General features: G+C 34.1%; 1 protein-coding gene across 2 annotated transcripts in view; it reads left to right on the forward strand.

The window, feature by feature from the left end:
* Positions 1–24,306, forward strand: part of PRKAR1B (protein kinase cAMP-dependent type I regulatory subunit beta) — a 245,234-nt gene that overhangs the window by 26,309 nt on the left and 194,619 nt on the right. The window contains exons 1-3 of one of the 2 annotated variants that reach the window (XM_052000557.1): positions 11,458–11,574; positions 17,194–17,364; positions 20,639–20,730. In XM_052000557.1, the coding sequence (XP_051856517.1) occupies positions 11,554–11,574; positions 17,194–17,364; positions 20,639–20,730 (284 nt within the window). In that variant the 5' untranslated portion in view covers positions 11,458–11,553. Of the gene's footprint in view, positions 1–11,457; positions 11,575–17,193; positions 17,365–20,638; positions 20,731–24,306 lie in introns of those variants that run through there. The other variant, XM_052000546.1, reaches the window with a different exon arrangement.

Here is a 24,306-nt window from a genome sequence, read left to right on the forward strand (position 1 = left end):
ATGTGTATCTCTCATTTTTATAACATTTTCTGAAAGCATATCTGTAATATTCTTCTCTAAAATATAGTGTTCTCTGGGAGCAGGTTTCTTGGGGAGCTTCTGGAGGCAGCCTTAGTTTCAGTTCAGTTCAATAATCACCTCAAATTCAGCAAGGAGTTAAAGTTCAAATCTTTTATTGTCTCCTTCAAAGTCTTGTCTCCTTTCCTGCGACCTGGTTAGCTTTAATAGAGGGCTATCTCTCTCCTTGGTTCCAAGAGCTCCTGCTGCTAGTCCTTTGCCTCCTTCAGCTTCAGCCTCCAGCCAGCACAAAGGTGGAAGATGGAATGAATCTGTCTCCTCCTCCGAGAACTTCTAGTGGGCTTGTCCTTCCTGGCCCTGCCAGCTCTTCCTTATATATCCCACACTGAGTATGCATCAATCATTATATCACTAGGAAACCATTATTTGTTGTAGGACTAAATCAATGCTAACCTAGATTTAATCACTGTCTCTTCAATTACATTTACTTAGCACCTTGTAAGAATCCTAACATGTATCATTGGATTTGAATTTTTAATCTACTGTTTCCAATTTGTTTTCTAAGATGTAATTGCATATTGTTTATTTTCCTTCTTCCTATTTTCCTCATTCTCCTTCCCATAAAATTTTTAATCTGCTATCAATTTCCATTTTATGGGTAAATTCATCCCATTCACATTTAAAACTTTTCTTCACTATCCTTCTCAACCTGTTCTTACCCCTCCTCACTCCTCTACTTTATCCTTATATTCCTCAATCTATCCATCTTCCAAGAATCCCTCCCTTATTCTCTTCCCCCATTTTATCCCTTTGCCCTCCTATTTCTTCCACAATTTAGAAGATTTTTTTATACCCTCATATATATGTTGTTTTCTCTTAATCCATTCCTGATGAGAGAAAAGTTTTAACACTCCCTGCCCTTCCCTACTAACTTCTTCTGTACCAGTTTTTTCTTTTACTGCCTTATTGTATGAGATAATTACTCTTTTTAAATTCCTCCCTACACAATTTTATTTTTTTTTGAATAATCCTATCACATTTAACTTAGTTCAAGCCTTTCAAGTAAAAATAACAATCATAAAAGAATTGGTATTTTCACATATAAAAAGTAAATGATTTGACCTTAGTGAGTCCCTTATAATTGGTCCTTACTTATATTTCTCCTGAATATTATGTATCAAATTTTCCCTTAAGTTCTGCTATTTTTGTAACAAAAACTTTAATATCTTTCAAATCACTAAATGTCCATTTTTTTCTATTCAGGATTATAGTTAACTTTGCTGGGTAAGTTATCCTTGGTCAGAACCCCAGTTCCTTTGTTCTGTGAATTGTAGTATTCCAAGACCTATGGTCTTTCCACATAGTAAATACTAGATCTTGTTTAATCCTTATTGTAGCTCCACTATAACTTACATTTTTATTTTTGTTTCCAATATTTTCTCCTTTATCTGGGAGCTTTTCTTGGCTATGATATTTTTTCAGTGACTTATTTTCTTCCTTAAGATATTGCTATTTTATTTCAAGTTGACTTTCTTTTCATAATTTTCTTTGTTATCTTGAATTATCCTTATTTTTTACCCCTAATTTTCTCTCACTTTCTATTTGATTTTTAAAGTTCTTTTAAAATTCTTCTAAGAAATTTTTTTTTTGAATTGAGACCTTTTATTATTTTCCATTGAAAAAGGAATGGCTTTTTTAGTTCCATTGTATTCCTCTGAATATGAACCTTGATCTTCTCTATCCTAAGAGTAGCTATCTTTGGTTGGGTTCTTTCTCTTTTGGTGTGTGTGTGTGTGTGTGTGTTGTGTTTTATTTTAGTAGCTATTAGTGTGATCACATTTGATCACATTTCCTAGATATGGGAAATAATGCCCTAAATCTTAGATCTTTCTTAAAGTTATTTTCTGAGGTTTATTCTAGGTCTCCATCATAGATACTCCACTTCTAAATCACAGATAGAATCACTAGTGAGACTTATCTTGCCTGAGGTCCCTCTGGTGGCTGCAGACAGCTGTCTTTTCTTCCCTGGAACTGAAACCAGGGACTCTGCTCTTCAACTGCTGCCCATAGCCAACAGAGTCTCCCACCTTCCCTCCACTCCCATCTTCCCTCCACCCGCACCCCAACTACTTCACTCACCAGTAGCAGTCCAGTCTTGGATGCATCTTGTTAGTGGAAGATCCTTCAGTATTCTACTGGTACTACAACTCACAGGCTGAGGCTGACTCCCAGTTCCAGCTTGCTATTTGTTGATTCTGCAGAATTGATTGAAGGGTTTGCACACTACTCAGGCAGAACTTCTGCCCCTGGAGGTCAGGTTTTTCCTATGGTCTTCTTAGGTTATCTTAGGAGAACAACTGCTTTCCTCTGACTTCTGTTTATTTCAGTTTCTTTACTTACTCTCTGAGGCAATGATCTATTTTTTTTTTTTCTGTAGAGGAAGTTTGGAGAGCAGAAAAAGTTTTTGGCCTACTCTGCCATCTTCCCAGAATCCTCATACATGTTATTCTTAAAAATTACAAAAGGAAGGGACAGGACATTAAACTCATTTTCCTGTGGTTTCCTTCTGTCTATGAGAACAAGCTATGAATAAAGAAAGTGGGAGAAGACAGCTTTTGTTGTTGTTTGTTCCTATGGGAGGAAAAAAAAAGGAGGAGGTAGCTTTTGTTGTTGTTTGAACTTTGTTCATAAAGAAGACCATGACCTTAAGGAGGTGATGCTCTGAGATGTAAGTGAATTGGATTTAAATGAGGGAGGGCTGTGCAAGGTTACCTTCCTCACTTTCTTCTTCAAAGCCATTTGGGTCCAATGGCCAGATACAGCTCAGGATGACTGGAAATGGCCCTGGATGCAATTGGCCCTTTTAAGTTAAGATCTTCAACAGATCTTCATTTAATTGAGGTTGTACCCATTCAGTGATTAAGATTAGGTAGCACTTTAGGCAAAGATTCTCCTCTTTCATCTAGTTAAAAAAAATCTAAATGAGTAAATAAATCCTCTGGGTTTCTGACCAAAGCAGAAATGATTGCTATGTACATTCAGTCTGAGTTAATCAGGACCCAAATAATGACCATATGGGGATTGACCTGGGACCTATTGGTGGATAATCAATGAGAATTAGTGTGATTTTGGTTTAAAGCATAGTACTTAAGAAAAAACACAGATAAAACCAAGTTTGGTGGCAGTTGGGGATGATTCCTGTAACCGGGGGTGGTTGAAGTTGGTGAATCTCTGAGTTTGGAAGTTCTGAGTTGTAGTCAGTCTAAAGATATAGAGGGTCTGTATTGCCTGTGACCAATAATGATAGGCCTATGGGAGTGGACTTCCTAACGAAGAGGAACTTGCCAAGGTCAGAAAGTTCAAAAGCCAGCCCAAGAAAGAAAATAGTTTAATTAAAAGGAAAATGAAATTTTGTCTGACGATAATAGTGTAGATGCATAGGGAACTCAATAATCAACCTAAATTTTAAAAAGAAGTACAGTGAAAATTGAAGCAGTAAATATAAGAGGAAGACATAGTCCTATAAAGAGTTAGTATAAAATTGACTGAAGGTTTGCATTGACTGTGACTTCTATGGTGGGTCAGAAATAGAATGGGTCAAAGCTTCTGTGCCAGTGAATAGTGAGATCAGACTAAGTGGCCATTATATAATCAGCTTAAAAAGAATAGGGAGATCTAGTCTCAAAACAAACAAGCAAGCAGACAAAAACAGCCAAAAAAAAAAAACACCCCCACTTAACTTACAGATATTCTTAAATATATCTTTGCTGTACAACTTCAACTCATCTCCTGAAGATGTCTAATATAGGAGATGAGGGAGTGGGAAGTAGAAATGGCTTGTTTTTATAGTTATTTTAGAGTTTAGGTTAATTTAATCTTTGACCCATAAAAGCACAACTGAATGCAATTATAGAAAAAATTCTCTGTAATGGAACAGGGCAACAGAGGAGGGAATAGACTGTCTTGTATGGAATCAAAATTGCATATGTCTTTTCAAATTATTCTTTATTTATTCCTGCAGAAGTCTAGACACTCTGCTGAAAGTCTTCAGTCTTGGGTCCATTATCAGTCATAGCTGAAAGAAAGGAAGCCAAACTCTATTTCCATTTCAAATGTGATTTCTTAGAAAAAACAAGTTAATGTCTACATGAGAAAATTAAAATGAAAGGTAGAATTGAGCAGGAGGTATGAATTAGCTCCAAACTCCCTCAAGGGTTATAGGTGCACAACAGAAGGCAAGAAAATCTTACATTCCTTAGACCCTCACTAGGAGATACTGCCCTCTGGGACTCAGGATAGTTCACATTCTTAACATGGAAGTTCTAGAAGTCTGGAGTTCATTTCCTCCTTCTGTAGAGGGGAAAATCCTTGGTCAGAATTTTGTCTTGAATTTCGTTTTAAAATACAATGAATTAAATGGACCTTCTGAATTACACTAGGATAACCTCCCTTGAGATATTTTGCATGTTTAAATGGTAATTTCTGGCTTTTGTGCTTTTGGGAAAATATGCTTTTTGGAAAATGCATTCCCAGACTTGTTTTGAAGATGCCTTGCCCTTTGAAGACTTATGACCTGTTGAACTTCAGTGTCCAGAGTTCTTCAGACACTGAGTAAGCATGAAAACGGACAGGAAAGAGAACTTCTGAAAATGGGATTCTTCCTGGAATTGCTAGAGGAGAAAGGAAAGAGACGGTATTTTTTTTTAAGTTTGTGTTATTAAAGGAAGCTCTTGGTCAAAGGTTATCCAGCATCATCACCTTATGCCTTCTCGACTGATAACCAGAATACAATTGGTATCAAGAAACTGACTGGTTGTACAGTTCTCTAAGGTTACCAGAGGTCCAAAGATTCATTCTTTCTGTCATTTGTATCCTGAATAATTTTGAATGTTTCCTGCCAGTAAAGGGAAAAAATGACTTTTTAAACAAAGCAACTTTTTTTTTTTTTTTGTCACTGAAAGATTTCTGCCCTAACTATAACTTAGTGGTGGAAAATTTTTTTTCTGTAATTCTCCAGACATGTATATTAGAATTCATTTTGGCTTTGTGATCATGTAATATCTCTGGGTTCTTGATTCCTAGGAATTGAGGTGCTAGATTAGATGATCTTTAAAGTCTTTGGCAATTCTAATGTTCTAATTTTACAAATAAATGAAGCTATTAAAATGAGCTAAAAAGTCTATTGTAATTTAATTTTTCATACTTTCTTTTGTAGTCAATTTAATGATAAATTATTTAATTTAGTCTACTGGCATCATCAAGGCTACAAAATAAGCAGTCAGTAAGTAAACATTTATTAAGAGATTATTATGTATCAGGTATTATGCTAAGCCCTCAAAACATAAATAAAGCTAAGAGAAAGTCTTGTTCTCAAGAAGTTTATATCTAAAAGGATGGATAACATGCAAACAAGTATTTACAAACAAGCCACATATGGAATAAATTGCAAATAATCACAAAGAGAAGGTACTGGAATTAAGGGGGAATGGAAAAACTTCCTGTAAAAGATGAAATTTTACCTGGGGCTTGAAGGAAGCCAAGAAGTAGAAATGAGGTTGGGGGGAGGGGAGAAAAACACAGGCACAGAGTCTGAAGATGGAGTCTCTTATTCGATAAATAACAAAGAAGCTGGTGTCACTGGATTGAAGAGGGGTGTGTTTTGTGTGTGTGTGTAAAGTGTAAGAAAACTGGAAATGTAGAGGAAGACAGGTTATGAAAGATGTTGAATGCCAGAGGACTTTATATTTCATCCTGGGGGTGATAGGAAGCCCCTAGAGTTTATTGAATTGGGTTGGGATTGGGAATAGCATAGTCACAAACTTTGCTTTAAGGAAGGTCACTGACTTTTGAGTGGAGGATAGATTGGACAGTGAGGAGAAACTTATGAGAGGTAGACCAACCAGCAGGCTGTTGCAGTGGTCCAGATATGAGGTAGTGAGGACTTGTATTAGGGTTGTGATAATGTCATGATAAAGATGACTTTATCAGGAATATTCACAGAGGATGAAAAGCAGTTAACTATCACTAATGGTTAATTAGGATAACTAATATAAAAATGTTTATTTCCTTCCCTTTCCCCTTTTTAACTTCAGTAGGGTTTGCAGATTGAGCTTTTTTCATAAATTGGATCATGTGAATCATGTATTTAGAATCAGAAAGGATTTTAGAGACCATCTAATTTATAATTTGCATTTTTGCAAATGAGGAAACTAAGATCAGACAGGTTGAGTAAGTTGCTTAAAATATCTCAAGTAGTAAGTGATAGATCTAGATCCTTGGTGGTTAAAGTCAGTAGCTTTTTCATTGTACAGTGGATTTGTACTGTGCCTTTCCTATTGTCTACACTGAACTTGCTTTTGACCAATAGCATAGATTTTATGTTATTGACATTACCGTTTTCTCAGGAGCTAAATAAACTTTTTCAGGTTTGTAGAAATCTGGTGGTTAAATGTGGTGAACAAAGAAGAAGAAGTCAGACTTCATAATATTTCTCAATTGCTTGCTCTTCCTTTCTGTCCATTCTTCAGGCACCCAATTTAATTCCCTAAAATCTCATACTTGGAAGAGGACAACCAACTCCTACCCAATCTATCTGCCTGTGCTGTCTTCTCCTAACCAAGCACATTCTAAACAGTGCTAAAAGATAATTCTTAGGATCATAGATCTAAGGCTGAAAAAGAATATTGGAGCCCATTTAGTCCAGTTACTCAAGCAAACCCCCAAAAGTTGCCCAAGATCACGCAAAATAGTAAGCACAAAGTTGAGATTTGACCTCTTAAGTCCTTTGAGAACATAACCAGAGTCTTGGTACTGTGCCATAATGCCACTTGCATGAATGTTATTTCCTGTTGAAAAACTTTTAGTGTTTTTCCTTTGTCCCCAATGGTTTGTTATTTCATGAACTATAGAACTTGAAAGTCCTTTCATGATCTGGCCCCATTTTTTCTATCACACTCTTCCCATAATACTCCTCAAAATCAACTTTTCATTAACTAAGCTGATCGATTCAGTGCTCTAAAAACTTGTTATGGGTATTTTGACCCAGTGCCTATATTCATGCATCACTTCTTACCTGGAACACTTTCTTTCTTTTTTTTCTTTTCCTTCCTTCTTCCTTCCTTCCTTCCTTCCTTCCTTCCTTCCTTCCTTCCTTCCTTCCTTCCTTCCTTCCTTCCTTCCTTCCTTCCTTCCTTCCTTCCCTTCCTTCCTTCCTCCCTTTTTCCTCCCTCCCTCCTTCATTTTCTTTCTTTTTCAGAAAAAGCTTATCCAAGCTCTTTCTATTAAGCCATTTTTCAAGGTCCAACTTAATTCCCATCTTCTCTATGAAGACTTTTTTGTTTCACAGTTTTTAAAGATTTAAAATATATATTTTGTCAATACATTTATCTTTATGTTACCTAGATTTCCTCCTCTTTCTCCTTTTATTCCTTTCCCCTCTCCCTTGCAGACCTTCAATCAGTCCTTAGAACAGATTTTTTTTTAAAAAAACAAACAAATAAACAAACCAACAAAGCTGATTAATATAATGAAAACATCTGACTTTATATGTGAAGTTTGACAGGTGTGAATTCTTTACTACTGCATAGGAGTACATGTGTGTATATATGTGCATGTTGGGATGGAGGTGGGGAGGAAGCATTGCATTGATCACAGTTCTTGAATTTTTCAAGATTGTTATCCTTTACAGTGTTATAGTTTTTGTCTTCTCATATCTCTTCTTTAAAGTCATGCTTGTCCTTTATAATTTCAAAATATTCTTAAAAGTCTAACTTGGCTCCCATTTTTTCTTTCTATTTTTAAATTTTTTCTTTTTTTCCCTCAATAGTATTTTACTTTTCCAAATACATATAGAGATAGTTTTCAACATTCATTTTTGTAAGTTTTTGTGTTCCAAGGTAAAAAAAGGAGGGAGAAAAAAATTTGAAAGTGATGAGAAAAGATGGATCAGAAAAAAATGAAGAGATTTATATATAAAGTATATATAAAAGTATTTTTAAAAGTATATATAAAAATATATATGTGTATATATTGATATATAAAGCAAAGTAAGCAGAACCTGGAATATATTGTACTTAGCAATAGCAATATTTTAATGGTAACCAACTGTGAATACAATGACCCAAGACAATCCTGAAAGACTCATGTTGAAAAATCATATCCACCTTCAGAGATAAAGCTGACAAACTTTTAATGCAGATTTAAGCATATTGTTTTTCACTTTTTTGAATGATTAATAATGAATGAATTATTCAAAATAATTCCAAAAGACTCATGGAAAATGCAATACACTGAGTTGGGGAAAGACTTTAGGTAAACTGGTTGTGTCTATAGTTTTCATAACTTAGTGAGCAAAAGTGATTCAGTAGAATCAAAGAGAATAGGCTGAATCAATAGGATGGCACTAAAGTTAGGGGGTCTGTAAAACCAGCTGATGAACATTTCACAGGGAAATTCTCAATTCAAATAAAAAATTCTCCCTTTTGTCATCATTTATGAATTAGTTCAACAACCTTGATCTTCCAAATAAATTTCAATCACTGTTTGGTTCTCACTGACCTCCATTAACTCCTGAAAAATAACTAACAGCAATGAATATTCAGTTCTTCCGCAGGTTTTGACACTGTATCAGTATTGATCCAATATCCTGTGAGGATTAACTTTTTTTTTCTCCCAATTTAATTTCTAGAATTTGAAAAAAAGTTTCTTTTGGGTTAAAAGTGATGATTTTCGCTATAGTTCCAAATTGATAACATGAAAAGCCTCATATGTACATAAAGTAGCTTAAAAGTGTCTTTTATCAAATGAATTATTATGATTGGGTTAAATAAATTAATATGTGTATATGCATATTATATATATTGATAGCTTTGTAGAATAGCTTTCTAGAATATGTTAATTTCTGTACTACATATAGCTGAAAAATAATTTTTTTAAGTAAAATCTCTGCAGAGACTACAATAGTATATCAAAAAATAGTTGATCATGACTAAATTGGATTCATGTCAGTGATAAGAAGATAGTTCAGCATTAAGAAACTTAGCATAATTAATCATATAAATAACAAAAACAGAAATTCAAAAATTTTAATAGAAGCTGAAAAAGTCTTTGATAAAATTTAATATTAATTTATATCAAGAATCCCCCCAAATCAGAGGTATTCAAAATATTGTAATATGATAAAAATCTCCAACGTGAAATCATGGTAAACTTAACTGAAATGAGAAACGCTAGAAGCTTTCCTAGTACAAAAATCAAAGCTGGGATTCTCCCTCTTCTACTATTAAGATTTTTCTAGAAATGCTATTTATGATGATTAAATAGAATTTTATTTAATTTTTAGCTTTGAATTTTTTCCCTTTCAACTTCTCCTTGTCTAGAATAAGAAAGTGAGAAAAAGAAAACAAGTCCTCTGTAATCATGGCTAGTCATTGTGTTGCTCAGAGTTGAGGAGAAAAACTCTTAGACAAACTAGGTATAGAAGTAAGTATAAAAGACAAAGTAAAATATTTTCTTTTTCTTTTCTTTTTTCTTTCTTTCTTTCTTTTTTTTATTATAGCACTGAGACTGGAGTCAGGAAAACCTGAGTTGTAATCTGGCCTCAGACACTTATTATATATAAAATTATTATGTTTATTATACAAAACATATATATATATATATATATATATATATGTTTTGTAAAAACATGTTTGGGTAATTTTTCAGTACTGACCCTTGCAAAACCTTTGGTTCCAAATTTTCTCCTCCTCCCCCATCCCCTCCCCTAGATGGCAGATATTCCAATATATGCTAAAATATATGTTAAATACAATATATGTACACATAGCCATACATTTATCTTGCTGCACAAGAAAAATCAGATCTAGAAAGAAAAAAAATCTGAGAAGGAAAACAACAATGCAAGCAAACAGCGACAGAAAGAGTGAAAATGCTAAGTTGTGGTCTACACTCAATTCCCATGGTCCTCTCCCTGGATGTAGATGGCTCTCTTCATTACTGAACAATTGGAACTTGTCTGAATCAAGTCATTGTTGAAGAGAGCTACATCCATCAGAATTGATCATCATATATTCTTGTTGTTGTTGTGTATAATGATCTTCTGGTTCTGCTTATTTCACTTAGCATCAATTCAGGTAAGTCTCTCCAGGCCTCTCTGAAATCCTCCTGCTGGCCATTTCTTATAGAACAATAATATTCCATAATATTCATATACCATAGTTTATTTAACCATTCTCTAATTGATGGGCATCCATTCAGTTTCCAGTTTCTTGCCACTAAAAAGAGGGCTGCCACAAATATTTTTGCACATGTGAGTCCCTTTCCCTCCTTTAAGATCTCTTTGGGTTATAAGCCCAGGAGACACTGCTGAGTCAAAGGGTAAAGCACAGTTTGATAACTTTTTGAGCATAGTTCCAAATTGCTCTCCAGGATGGTTGGATCCATTCATAGTTCCACCAACAATGTCTCAGTGTCCTAGTTTTCTCACATTCATCATTATCTTTTCCTGTTATCTTAGCCAATCTGAGAGGTATGTAGTAGTATCTCAGAGTTGTCTTAATTTAAAGTAAATCATTTTTATTTCACAAAGTTAAAAAGCTTTTATATCAGTTAAGTCAATGAGATAGAAGAGAAATTGACAGATATACACATAATTTGACACAAAAATAGACCAATTACCATAATCAATAGTTATGTGGGTCAAAGGATATAAATAGCTCCCCAAAGAAGAATTATAAACTGTTAATGATCATATGAACATATTCAAAATCCCTAATGCATGTAGTTAGAGAAATACAAGTTTAAAAAATTGGCAAAAATGACCAAAAATAGGATTAGTTAGTTTTGGAGGAGCTATGGGAAGAAAGGCAATCACCATTTAACCCAAAAAGCTTTTTTTGAATGCCCATTCTTTGCTATTCTAATCACTGTTCAAGGTGCTGAAGATACAAAGTCAAAAACCCCAAAAAGCAGCTTACATTCTTTTGAATAAAAACAATGCACACATATAAGTAAATGTAAGATATATACAAAGTAAAGAGAAAATTATTTCATAAGGAGAGTGCTAGAAGTTTGTAGAATTAGGAAAGGCCTCATGTATTGGAGCTACCATTTGAGTTGATATTTGAAAGTAACTAAGAACAGCTGGTTGATGCTGTGGACAGAGCACTGAGACTGGAGTCAGGAAAACCTGAGTTGTAATCTGTCCTCAGACACTTATTATTTGTGTGACCCTAGACAAGTCCCTTAACCCCTATTTGCCTTAGTTCTTCATCTGTAAAATAGGGATACACTGGAGAAGAAAATGGCAAACCACTCCAGTATCTTTGCTAAGAAAATTCCATAGACAAAACTATGGAGTCACAAAGAATCGGTCATAATTACACAATAACAGAGATTCTATAAGGTGGAGGTGAAAGGGGAGAGCATTGCAGTTATGGGGTGCAGTCAGTACAGGGACTGGAGATGAAGAGATACTCATGGCAAACCACAAGCTGTCCTTTTTGACTGGACTAAAGAATTCATAGAGTGGAAATAATGTACAGTGAGCCGGGCAAGGTAGGTTGAAATGAGATCATGAAAGACTTCAAATATCAACTAGAGGAGTCTCTATTTGATTCTAAAAGCCACAGGGAGCTACTGGAGCTTTCTGAGGAGTGTCATATTGGACTTTTCCTTTAAGTATATGCCTTTGGCAGCTGTGTGTGGGAAGTATCAGAGGGGTAATGGACTAAGACAAGGACATCAGTTAGGATGCTATTACTGATGTCTTAGAAAGAGGGAGGGTCTGAACGAGGATAGTGATCATTTACTCAGAGAAGAAAGGCAGAATTAGTCAGAACATCTTGGTTATCCATTTAGAATTATGCAAAAAAGTGACCAAAATGTTCACACTCTCTCCCCCAGTCATCCAGCTGATGTCCTTAATGCCCTAGATGATTAAGGACAGAAACAGAAATGTAATATATGCCAAACTATTCCTAGCAGCAGTTTTTGATCAGAGTTAGAAACACAGTAAGTGCTTATCATTTGAGAAAAGATCAGAAAAGTATGGTATATGAATGCAATGTAATATTATTGTGCAGTAAGAAATGACAAAAAAGAGGAATTCAGGGACATGTGGGAGATTGGGAATAATTGATTCAAAGTGAAATAAACGAACTGAATGATTGGTACACAAAATGATTGTAACAGTAAATAAAAAGGTCAGTAAAAAGAAGCTGAACTGCAAACATTTAAGAGATTACTAATGGTCATAGAAAACACATAATGAAACATGCTTCCTTCTGGTAGTCAGTCAATAAACATTTGTTAAGCATCATCTACAAGATGCCAGGCACTGTGCTGGACTCTGGGATATAAAGAAAGGCAAAAGATAACCTCTGCTTTCAAGGATGTTAGGGGTGGAGGAGATTGCATGATCATTATATTTTATACATTTTCAAAAATGCTCCTTCTAACTGGTATTTTTGCTTAACTGTTTTTCCTTTGTTTTTAATATTTTTGAGTTCTAGATTCTCTTATCCCCACTCACAATTAAGAAACCACATGTGAAGATAAATCTTTAAAAAATAACTAGCAGGAATTTAAGATGTTATTCTCTGCATAAGCTTAATTTTTATGCCATCCACAGAGGGGATGAAATTGTTCATTGTCATGGCAACAGAACAGTGAGATGTTTACTTGGAAATGTATTCTCTATGGGAAGTTGTCACAAGTGATGGGTGGTCATTGGTGTTTGCAGAATTGCTCTTCAGCTCATCTGCTAAGCTAATGCTGCTTCAAAAATTCCACCAAAAGCTCTAGTGATGGGACTGCATAAACTTTAGTTTTTTGAGAGGCCTGAGACTAATAGTAGAAGTCTTACAAATTGCAGCATATGGCAGAACGATCTCTATATGAACCATGAAGATGGTATATAGTGGAGAAGACTTGTCTAAATGAATTTCTGGGTAACTTACTTCTGTTTTTATTTAGTCTAATTTTTCTTAAGTCACATAGATTGTGGAAGGGTGACAACTATTGATTGTAGCATTTCTCAATCTGATTTTCCTCCTAAAGGATTTTTAAAAAAGGATATTCTATCTTTTATCATTTAATATTAAAGTAAACTCCAATTCTTCACAAGATGGAATACTTTGCTACAAACTGATAGCAGTTCCTGATAGCAGGCTAGTAGAAGAAGAGTATTTGAAAATGAATCATTTCAGGGGGGAAATAGCTTCTATTATCAGATAATTCCTGATACCCAAATATATATTTTCCTTAGTCATTGCTGATAGCCAAACTCTTTTAGTTTTGCATGAGAGATAGTTTAGTTCTGGGATAGAATATTTCTGAGGAAGCAAAGTTTATTTGATTTCTAGGATCAAAATATATAACACTGAATCCTAGTGAGGATTACAAAATATATAAATGACAAAGTATCATATGTAAATTCATCAGTTTAATGTAATTTTATTAACAACTATTCAAAATATGATCTATTTTTAATTTTGGGGCAGCATTTCATCTTGAGGCTTCAGCTGTTTAATAAGTTATCTTTTTTTGCCCAAAGAAACTGATTACATGTGTATGATTAATAGGAGAAGGCATTATTTTTTGGTTTGGGTTTTTTTTTTTTTTTTTAAAGATAATTTCAGCAGAGCTCATTTCTACATAATGCCAAATGAATTATTTGGAAAAAATGAACCATGTATTCATTTAAGAACCAATGCATTCAATAAGAAATTTGTTTCTTAACAAGGGAATTGAGCTATGAAATATTTCACCTGAACCTATTATTTCAAGTCAGTGTATTTCACTGCCTAGGGATATAAGGTGAGGTGTTTGGTGAGTCACCAGTCTTAAGGACTTAATTAAATTAAGAATTTAATCTCTTTAGAGAGGCAGCATGATATGGCAGAAAGTACCTGATTTAGAATAAGAAGATCTTAGTTCAAATGCTGATTTGGCTATTTACTCTTTGTGTGACCTTTAGCAAGTTATAAATAATCTCCCTCGGTCTCACTTTTCTCATTTTCTAGCGAAGAGATTGGTCTGTTTTGATGGTGTCTAAGATCGAATCCAACTTTAAATTAAATAATTCTCATTCCCATGCAACTATCTTACAGGGTAGAAGATTTTTTTTTTGATCCAGGGGAATATTCTTAGGGTTAGTGCCAGCTAATTTACATAATTTATACAAATGGAGACCTCATTAACTCTCAGGAGCTGGAGTCTACATTAGAAAGGCAGGTAGTGGTATATTGCATACTTAAGAGTCACAGATGAAACTTTGGCAAATACTTGAGGAAAATTTCTTTCTGTTCTAAGAATACCTCCTTCTTTAGATTGTGGCATTATCGCAGTATTCAGAAAGGACCCTTTGATGATATGGTAGTGAACAGTTTGGAAGGAAAAAGAATGGAGCACATATATAGTTTTGGCCTCTGACTTAAGAGTTTTGAAAATCTGGTGGAATTATCTTAGGCAAGTCATTAAAAAAATTGAATTTTTGCCCAAATATCTTGTCTAATTCTTTTTTGTTCAGTCTGAATTATTTGTCTAGTGAGACTATATAAGAAGAGGTGTGATAAATATTAATGCATCAAAATTATCAGAGCACTAGTAGTAAGGAGTTGGACTAATCAGTCCTGGAGACATGGCCAGCCATGTTTTCTATTATTAACAAAAGAATGATAGAAAAGTGCTATTTGATGAGGCAGGTCCCTTCCAGTTTTTTTTTTTTTTTGACTCAGTTGATTTTATATTTTTTGAATGTCCACAACCTGCTAAATATCTTAAGACAAAGAAACTCACTGTTCCTTTTTGTAGGGATTTGTATGGGAAAGAGAGGAGGCAGGCAAGTGTTTCTTTCCCTATTTTTATATCTTACAAAAAGATCTACAAAAAGATGATTATGAAATCTGTTGCATAAAGGTGAATTCCCTTTTTGCCAAACCACAGAATTAAAGAAAGCTCCCCAGAAGTTAAGAAATTTAGTGAATTTTCAGTAAAGGGAAAAGAGGTACTTTGATGGGTAGGAGTTAGGAAGACATTCCAGGCATTTTGACAACATTAAAAAAAACCATTCCAGAGAATTTCAAAGAGTGGGGTGAGAAAAGATGAGAGAAGATAATTTTAAGGATAAGAGATTTGGTTGGATTTGCCAGACATTCACAGCGATCAGTGGCAAGCCATTGATTAATCATTTGTTTTTTGTTCTAAGCCTTTAAAATAGGATGCATGCCAATAATGCAAGATATTCATTTGTGCTTTCATCCCTGATGAATTAACTCTCACTCATTTCCTCTTTCAGTAAAACAGAATGGTTAAAATAACTGTTTGAAAAATGAATGTTGCACTAGGGATTCAGTCTATCAGCATGTGGGAAACAGTAATTAGTTTGGAAGGCCAAAGATGGAAAAAACAGTTATAGTCTCTGGGGGGAGCTGGAGTATACCCACTGGTGCCTTATGCATTTCCACTATAGGCTGTGATTTCACTGTCTCTCTCTTTATTGAATTAGGCTTAGATCCACTTTTTAGATCTGCCTGCTCTTATTAGTGGTCATTGGAAAAGCAAATGACAATTGCCGGAGAAACTAGTTAAAGCCTTAGTCAGAATCTACCACTCAATAGGTCTCTCCTTCCCCCCTAAACAAAGGTCAGCTCCCACTGGTATATAGAGACTATCCCAAAAGTTATGGTGCAGTTCTAAGCTAATAAAGTTTTTTAAAGATCTAGGGAGAATTACTTCTAATTTATTAAGACTTCTTTGTGGCACATTGAGGAGCTAGAAATCCAACACTTCTAGTGAGAAATGAGGAAACAAGAGACTGAGAAATGAAGTAATATGACCAAGTTCACTGAGCTGAATTTGGAAGTTCAATTCTCCTAATTTTTAAATCTGGAGCTTCTTTTCCTATTCTTTTCCTCTAAAATGTCTTGTCAATGCTGCCTGAAGCTCTACCAATTAAAACAGTAATGGAGATCCGCAGCTTGACTTGATTTTATATGACCATTGGTATAATGTTGCTATGGTAACTACTGCTACCCTTTCAGAGAATCATTTCTACTCTAGTCAACAATACAATTATCCCCTTCAGAGAAGAATTTCTAAAGATTTAAAGGTTGGAACAGGTGAAGAACTGTGAGCAATGGATAGTCTGCCAATTAGCATTCAGTCGTCAGTAGATTATAAGTGGGAATATTCTTGGCCTGCCCTATGCAAAACATTTGCTGTGTCCTTTGAGTAATACCTCTAAACCTGTTGTTACCCCTCTTTCAATCTCTTTTTTTCTTTTTCTTTTTCTCTGCCCTTCTGATTTTCTAATTTAAACTTTTTGGTTTTAATTTTTCTCACCTATCTCTCTTTTCTCTCCACTTCATTAGCTGGAGATAATATAGAACTGAAATGTCTATTTTATTATTGACTGATTTTATTCAATAATGTTTTTTGTAATCTTTGCTTTTAATTTAAAAAAAGGTAAGTAAAGCTTTTGTATTTTTCAATCTAATTTATATCAAATTTTTGGACAAAGCCTTATAATGATTTATTTTTTCTTCTAAAGATGAATGGTCTTCCATAGAAATAGTTCTCTACCATAAAATAAAATATTTATTCTTATGATTTTACTGCATTTTCTTTTAAAATGTAAATATTCCTAAGAGTGCTAGCTACTAAACAAGCAATCAGTCAGTCACAGATTAATGAAGCTTGATTCAGTCTGTCATTTTTCTAATACCTTGTAGAGATCACAGCCTGCAGAAATGGGAGTTTTCACATAAGCCTATTAAGAATAGGGAATAAATAAAAGATTAATTTGGAGCATGAGGCACTGATTGGATATGATTGAATAAACTATAGAATCCAAGGTACCACGGGATCGCCATGGGATATCAGAGAGATACTGAAATCAAATGGCCAATTTCAAAATTTTGCCTCCTTGTTGGCCCCGGGCAGGGAATGATATTTTTTTCTTGCTTGCATGGCTTTATATTCTTCTTTTTTTGACCAGGGTAGTTTAAGAAAAGACCCATCTCTATTTTAAGAGTTAAAATAACTAAAATAAGCTTAATGTTATTTATTTTATCATTAGGTTAATTGTATTTTCAAGCATTTCATTTGTACCATTGTATGAACTTCAACAGGGTAACTTCCATTAAGTATTTGGTTTATTTTCTTCTCTTCCAGGAGGAATGCAAGCAAATCTTGGCCCGTCAGAAGTTGAGTTCCCAGTCAGACTCCCATGACGATGAGATTTCTCCTCCTCCTCCCAATCCTGTTGTGAAGGCACGTTGCAGACGAGGTGGTGTGAGTGCTGAAGTGTACACTGAAGAAGATGCTGTCTCCTACGTGAGAAAGGTGATTTATTAGGAGTCAGTTTGTCCTAGAGCACATGAGTGGAAAGTTTAGCAAGTCATATTTCTGGTGGAAAAAATGAAGAAGACTTTGGAAGCACCAAACCATTTAATCCAATATATTAGAATATTTTAGGGAATTGGTGAAATGCCAGTAACTCTTTTTGTTTTCTCTTCCTGCTAGGCTCACATCTTCTGAAATATTTTGAATGAAAGAAGAGTGAACAATTACATAATAATATTCATGCAAAATGTTTTCACACCTATAATTTCATCTGATCTTCTCTACTACCCTCTGAGACTGTCATTATTCTTCTTTGACAGAGGATGAGACTGCAGCCCAGAGAGTGATTTGCTTTGGGTCCCATGTCTGGGGAGATGAAATATGGCTTGCTGGATAGATACCCAAACTTGAAAATAGGAGGACTGTGATTCAAGTTCCATCTGTGATATGTGATAGTGTGACCCTGAACTAGTTACCTAGCTTCTCTTCCTTCCTTCTTTCCTGACCTTTTTTTCCATCCTTCTTCTTTCCTTTTTTCTTCTTTTCTTTCCCTTCTCCTTTCCTCCCTCACTCCCTACTTTACTTCCTTGCTCTCTTCTTTCTTTCTTTGATTTTTAAAGGGCTGTTTTGTTGCATTACAAAAATTTATGATGTTTAAATGTCCACTCCAAACCCTCCATAATTGAAGTAGAATTTGAACTCAAGTCTTCCTGATTTCATGAGCAATGCTCTATCTATTTTGTTATCATGATGCCTGTAAGAGTGAAAGAAGCTGTTATTTTATATGGGGAGAAGGAGTTTCCTCATCTGGGAATATTCTGTTCTTATAAGACCTATCATAGGTCTTATCCCTATCCACACATCTGAGACTAGGAATTAGATCTTCTGACTCTGTAAATCAACTCTAAAATAACTTTAGCTAGTTTTTCCCTGTGTCCTCCCCAGTCTGATCTGTTGCAATAGGAAAAAGGAGATAAGGCAGAAGGAAATATGGCCAACAATTTTTCTCTACTCTCTGCTTAACAGAGTTGCTGGGGGCTTCTTGAGATTTGTAGCACAAAGTCTCCTATGTGTGCCAAAGATCTCTGGCAAAATGAATAAAAGAATAGAATTATAGTGGAATTATAGTCTGGAAGATATGGTTTCCAGTCCTGCCTCTGAAGCTATCTAAGTGTGATCAATTACTTTATATCTCTGATTCTATTTTCACTTTTATAAAATGGATAAGGTAAATGTGGAGTCAGGAAGACCTGAATTGAAATCCATCCTCAGACACTTAACAGCTTGTGACACTGCATAAGTCATTTAAGCTTTGTATTCCCTAATTTCTTCATATTTTAAAAAAGGAATAATAGTAGTACCCACTTTACAGAGTTGTGAGGATCCAGTAGGTTTTATACGTATATGTTTATCATACATAATTACATGTCAGCATAATTATAATTTTATGTATAAAGTTATATTAAAAACAGCTAATATTTATATAGCACTTTAAGGTAAAACACTACATATACTACATATATATACATTATATATATATATATAATATACTTATATATGATATACATATAATATATGTATAATACATAGAATCATAGGATTACCAAGGAAGTATATAAATATACATAAATGGTAGCTTTATTACACATATTATTGTTTGTGAAAAGTACTTCTCTAAAGTCTAGTAATAAATGTCCAGAGAAATACCATCTATAACAATGGCATTGTGTCCTTTTTATTCCCCTGAGGCAATTGGGATTAATTGACTTGCCCAGGATCACACAGCTAGGAAGTGTTAAGTGTCTGAGACCAGATTTGAATTCCGGTCCTCCTAATTTCAGGGCTGGTGCTTTATCCATTGCACCACCTAACTGCTCCTGTCATTGTCTCCTTTAGCAGGCTGGTTTAAGAGCTTTTACTTGACAGGGATGGGAGTAGTGTTAGTTGACCCAAGGTATTTCATATCTCCCTTAAAAGAATACTTTTTCATTTTTCAAGGCACTTTACAGACAATGGATTGGTATTGAATTTTTTGGTTCAGTGCTTAGAGAACAGTGAACTCATTACTAGGAGTCATTTGCTTTAGGATTCAGAGAAGATCATATATAGCTGAGGGAAAAACACTGGCCATATCACTTATCTAATGGTTACTATAATCTATAACAGGATCAAATTCAATATTGAATGAATATCTGTTTCACTAAAGTATGAGGCAAAGCAGCTAACCATGGTAAAATGCACAGGGATACACAGGAATATTATGTTGCATTGGGGACACTTATACAAGTGTATATACATATATGCTTATTTTAATAAATACATATATTTTAATGCCATGAAATCTTCCTCATTTTTACCCATTTGTAGTTCTTTTTGTTTTAATGATCTTTATTTTTTAAAAAGTTAAGAAAATAAAAGTTCTAAATTTAGTTATTTTTAATTTAATTCTTAATTTTTAATAACATTTAATTTTTCCAAATGCATGCAAAGATAGCTTTAAACATTTACCTTTGCAAAACCTTATGTTCCAAATTTTTCTCCCTCTCTCCACTCTCCCCAAGACAGCAAGCAATTTGATATAGGTTAAACATGGGCAGTTCTTCTAAATGTATTTCCATATTCATTGTGCTAACTGCACACACACACCCACCCACCCACACACACACACACACACACAATCAGAAATGTCCTTTATTTTTTAAATTTTTATTTATTTATTTATTTGATCTTTATTTTTAAAAATTATTTTTAACATTTTTCCTAGAAAAAAATTTTGTTTTCAATTCTTTCTGTCTCTTCCCTTCTTACTCATTACCCATTGCCCATTCATTTGTGATTAAAAATTCATTTATTGTAGGAATGGTTTTCTAATCATGCCTGTGTATAAAAATTCCTTAAAAATTTTTTTTTCCCTTAATAATGTTGGTATAGATTGCTTATTCTGCATTTGCTTCATAAGAATAATGTATCCGTTTATGGTGAAATCTCAAATGAAAATTACCGTGTAATACAAAAACAATTATTATCTCATGATTATCTACTTATGGAAGAAATGTTGCAAGAATGACAGAATCAAGTGAATCATTTATTAGAGAGAAATGAAGACTTAATGATTTTTTTTAAAGGGAGAAAAAATTATTGCTCAATGCTCCTTGCTCTAAAACTTCAGGAATCACTTCATGAACCATTACTCTTCTTCCTACTTGGTATTGACCCATAGTGAACCACACTTTCTTTTCAGGAAGAATAATTATCTTTGCTTTTCTTTTTCCAGGTGATTCCAAAAGACTACAAAACTATGACTGCCTTGGCAAAGGCCATCTCTAAGAATGTGCTCTTCGCTCACCTTGATGACAATGAGAGGAGGTATGATTTAGTTCATTGGTCCTCCCAGTGATTGGGCTAGGGCTATAAGTAGTTTTTCTCAAGTATATTTCCTTAAAACAAAACAAAACAAAAGCAAAAAGCAACCAACCTGTTAACATTAGGACTTCAATCAATCAGTCAATATTTATTCAAGTGCCCATTCTGTTCAAGACACTGTACTAAACACTGGGATACAAGAAGAGGCTAAAGACAATCCCTGCCCTGAAGAAGCTTACAATCTGATGGGATCAATAACATGCAAACAAATATATGCATAGTAAGCTTTATACAGGATTAATGGGAAATAATTAACAGAAGGAATTCACTGAAATTAAAAGGCTTGGGGAAGATTTTCTATGTTTTCAATTTAGAAAACATGGTTACTCAAAGAATGACATTAATTTCTTATGTCTGTAAGGTATTCACTCTTTTTTCCCCTCTATATTCATCTACTCATGATGCCAGTTTTTATCTTAAGGAACCCAGCGTAACATTGTTCCCTGAGAAGGCTAGATTCAAAAGATTTGCAAAGAAACAAATCATATTTTTAAATGTACCAGTGGAATTTTCCCTTAAATTATGATGAACTTTTTAATAAGGCACAACGTTATGTTCTCATTTTATACAACAAAAAAACCGGTCCTCAACCATTTCAGTCTTGCTTCTTTACTTAATTCCTTCATTTGTAAAACAATGGGTTGGACATCAATGTGATGATTTGAGCCAAACTAGCTCAAGTTGGGGAACGAATAGTTATGATTTATATAGCACTTATTTTAAGTGCTTTACAATTATTATTGCATATGATCCTCATAGCAGTTCTGAGAAGTAGACAGTATTATTCCCATTTTACAGATGAGGAAAATGAGACAAAAATTCAAATAATTTATCTAGGGTCACACAGCTAACAAGTGTCCGAGGTCAAATCTGAACTGTTGAATGCAATGCTCTATCCACCGTGCCATCCACCTGCAATATAGCAATAGATTATGTGACAATCCAGATGATAACTAGGTCAATCCTCTTTATAAATGAAGAAATTGAGATCTAAGAAGGTTAAGTTTCTATCCCATGTCCATAGAGATGATAAAAATCAGAGACTGAATTTGAACTCAGGTCCTTATCCTAGCACAGAGATACCAAATGTGGGGTCTGCAGGATAATATTTTCCAGTAAGGCCCACCATCTTTAATGTGATTGGTAAATACTTAACAAAAGTGAAATAAAACACAACAATAAAAAAAAAAAAAAGCTCTTGTGCTTAATCAGTATTGGGATCCATAGATATGCCAGCCTGAGAAAGATTGGGAAGTCTGCTCTCAAAAAAAAAAAAAAAAAATTCACAGGCTCTCTTATCTTCAGAACGAACCCTCCTTGGTAAGAAAGTTATGCAGAATCATCCCATACAGTGACCGTGCCTGACATCAATTTGTAACATTTCTTCTTAATAGTCTCAGTCCTCTGTGCTGTGAAGAATGAGGCATATTTCCTTATATCTGCTTTTTAAAATCCATATTTTCATACATTGGGTTAGTTGGAAGGTAGGTATGCTAGTAATGACTTGTGATATGAAACCTCTGGTGAAAGGTTTATTGATGCCTTTTGAATTGACATCATACATTTCACAATATATACTCCCTCTTCTCTATACATTCCTATCCATTCTCATCCCTATCCCACCAGCACACACATAAAACCCTTCCTGATAACAAAGAAAAACTGTTCAGCAAAATCAACTGACATAAGCAACCTGCTTACTGGTAAAGTCAGTGAATTTCTGTGTCGTTGGTAGCTTTCTAAAATAATACAATGTAGAATAATTACTGATGTGAAACTGTCAAATTTGGTGTTGGGACCCTGGGAGATCCCCAAGGGGGTCTGTCAGGGCAAAACTATTTTTAATAACAAAACTGAGATGTTTTAATTTCTAATACAGCAAACATTGATAGATACAATCCATGTAAACAAAAAATGTTTGGACAGTCCTGGATAATTTTAAGATTGTAAAGGAGGTTCTGAGACCAAAAATTTTGAGAATCACTGCCCTAGACTTTTTATTTTTATTTTATTTTTCAAAATACATGCAGTGATAGTTTTCAATATTCACTCTCGCAAAATCTTGTGTTCCTAATTTTTCTCTCTCCCTTCCTAACTCTCTACTCCCCTCCTCTAGACAGTAATAATCTAATATAGGTTAAACATATACAATTCTTCTAAACATATTTGAAAAAGTTTTTTAAAAGAATAACAAAAAGCAAACATCTGACACTGACTTTGCTAAGAGCGTAAATGATGTCCTATCCTCACTTTTGTCTATCAAGAGAATAAAGGCACATTCAGTCTTCTCATCTCTGGGACTAAAATTGGTCACTGTAATTAATGAAGAGTTGAATTGCCTCTTAGTGTTGTTTTTGTTTATATTCTTTCTTTTTTTTTAAATTAATTTTAAAAAATTTATAATTTTTTATATTGTCCAATTCATGTAAAGGTAATTTTCAACATTTTTATTCATGTTCTCGTGATCATTGCATATATTATTCTGTCCTGAAGACTTAATTTTGCATCAGTTCTTATAAATTTTCCCATGATATATAGATTTTCTATAGTCATTACTTTTTATAATATATAATATTCCACTACATACATATATTTCATTATTTTGCCATTTGATGCACTTATCTTTTATCATATGTAGTCTTTAAATATAAGATATAGAGTCCTCTCTGCCCCCTACCCTCATAAAACAAAATGTTCTTCAAGTATAGAACCAAGTAAAAAGTTGTAACACACATGTTGGCATCACAAAGCATTGCTCTTTAACAGACAATACATATTTTGACAAAAAGCCAAACTTCTACATTTTTTGGATTTTTTTTTGTATTAAAAAAGAGACTATGAAAAGAGGAGACATCTGCAGCTTATTACAAAAAGATAGAAAATGTGTATTTTCCCAAAGATTCTTTGGAGAGGGAAAAACTGAATTTCCATTTCCATTCACTTTAAAAGTATTACAATTATAATTACAGCCAAACAATAGCAAAGGCTTTGTTGACAAATGTTATAGGTCTGACTCATTTGGTTGCGTCCATCGAATAACCAACCAGTCAAATTATCTTGATTCCTGCATCATGTCCATTGTGTCCCTTACCCAAATTGAGCAGCTGTTTTACAGATATGAAATTGATCAGTTATTTTAGCATCAAGCAGACATATCTCTCTTGTTGTCAAGCTATCTAGTGCTTTAATATTTTTAATATTTTAATATTTAATACTTAATTTTGAGTCATAATTACTTTGGCTATATTTATTTTAATGTGTAGCATGTCACTATTAACTGTACTTGCTGATAGTTATAATAGGAAAGATCCTGTGTACCCTACTCCTGGCACAAAGAAATATAACTTCTTCCTCAGGCAATTTAAAATTTAATTATGGATGGGACAGCTAGGTGGTGCAGTGGATAGAGCCACCAGCCCTGAAGTCAGGAGGACCTGAGTTCAAATCTGTCCTCAGACCAGCTGTGTTATCCTGGGCAAGTCACATAACCCCAATTGCCTCAGCAAAATAATAATAATA

Source organism: Antechinus flavipes, chromosome 1, assembly GCF_016432865.1.
Source record: "Antechinus flavipes isolate AdamAnt ecotype Samford, QLD, Australia chromosome 1, AdamAnt_v2, whole genome shotgun sequence".
NCBI lineage: Eukaryota > Metazoa > Chordata > Mammalia > Dasyuromorphia > Dasyuridae > Antechinus > Antechinus flavipes.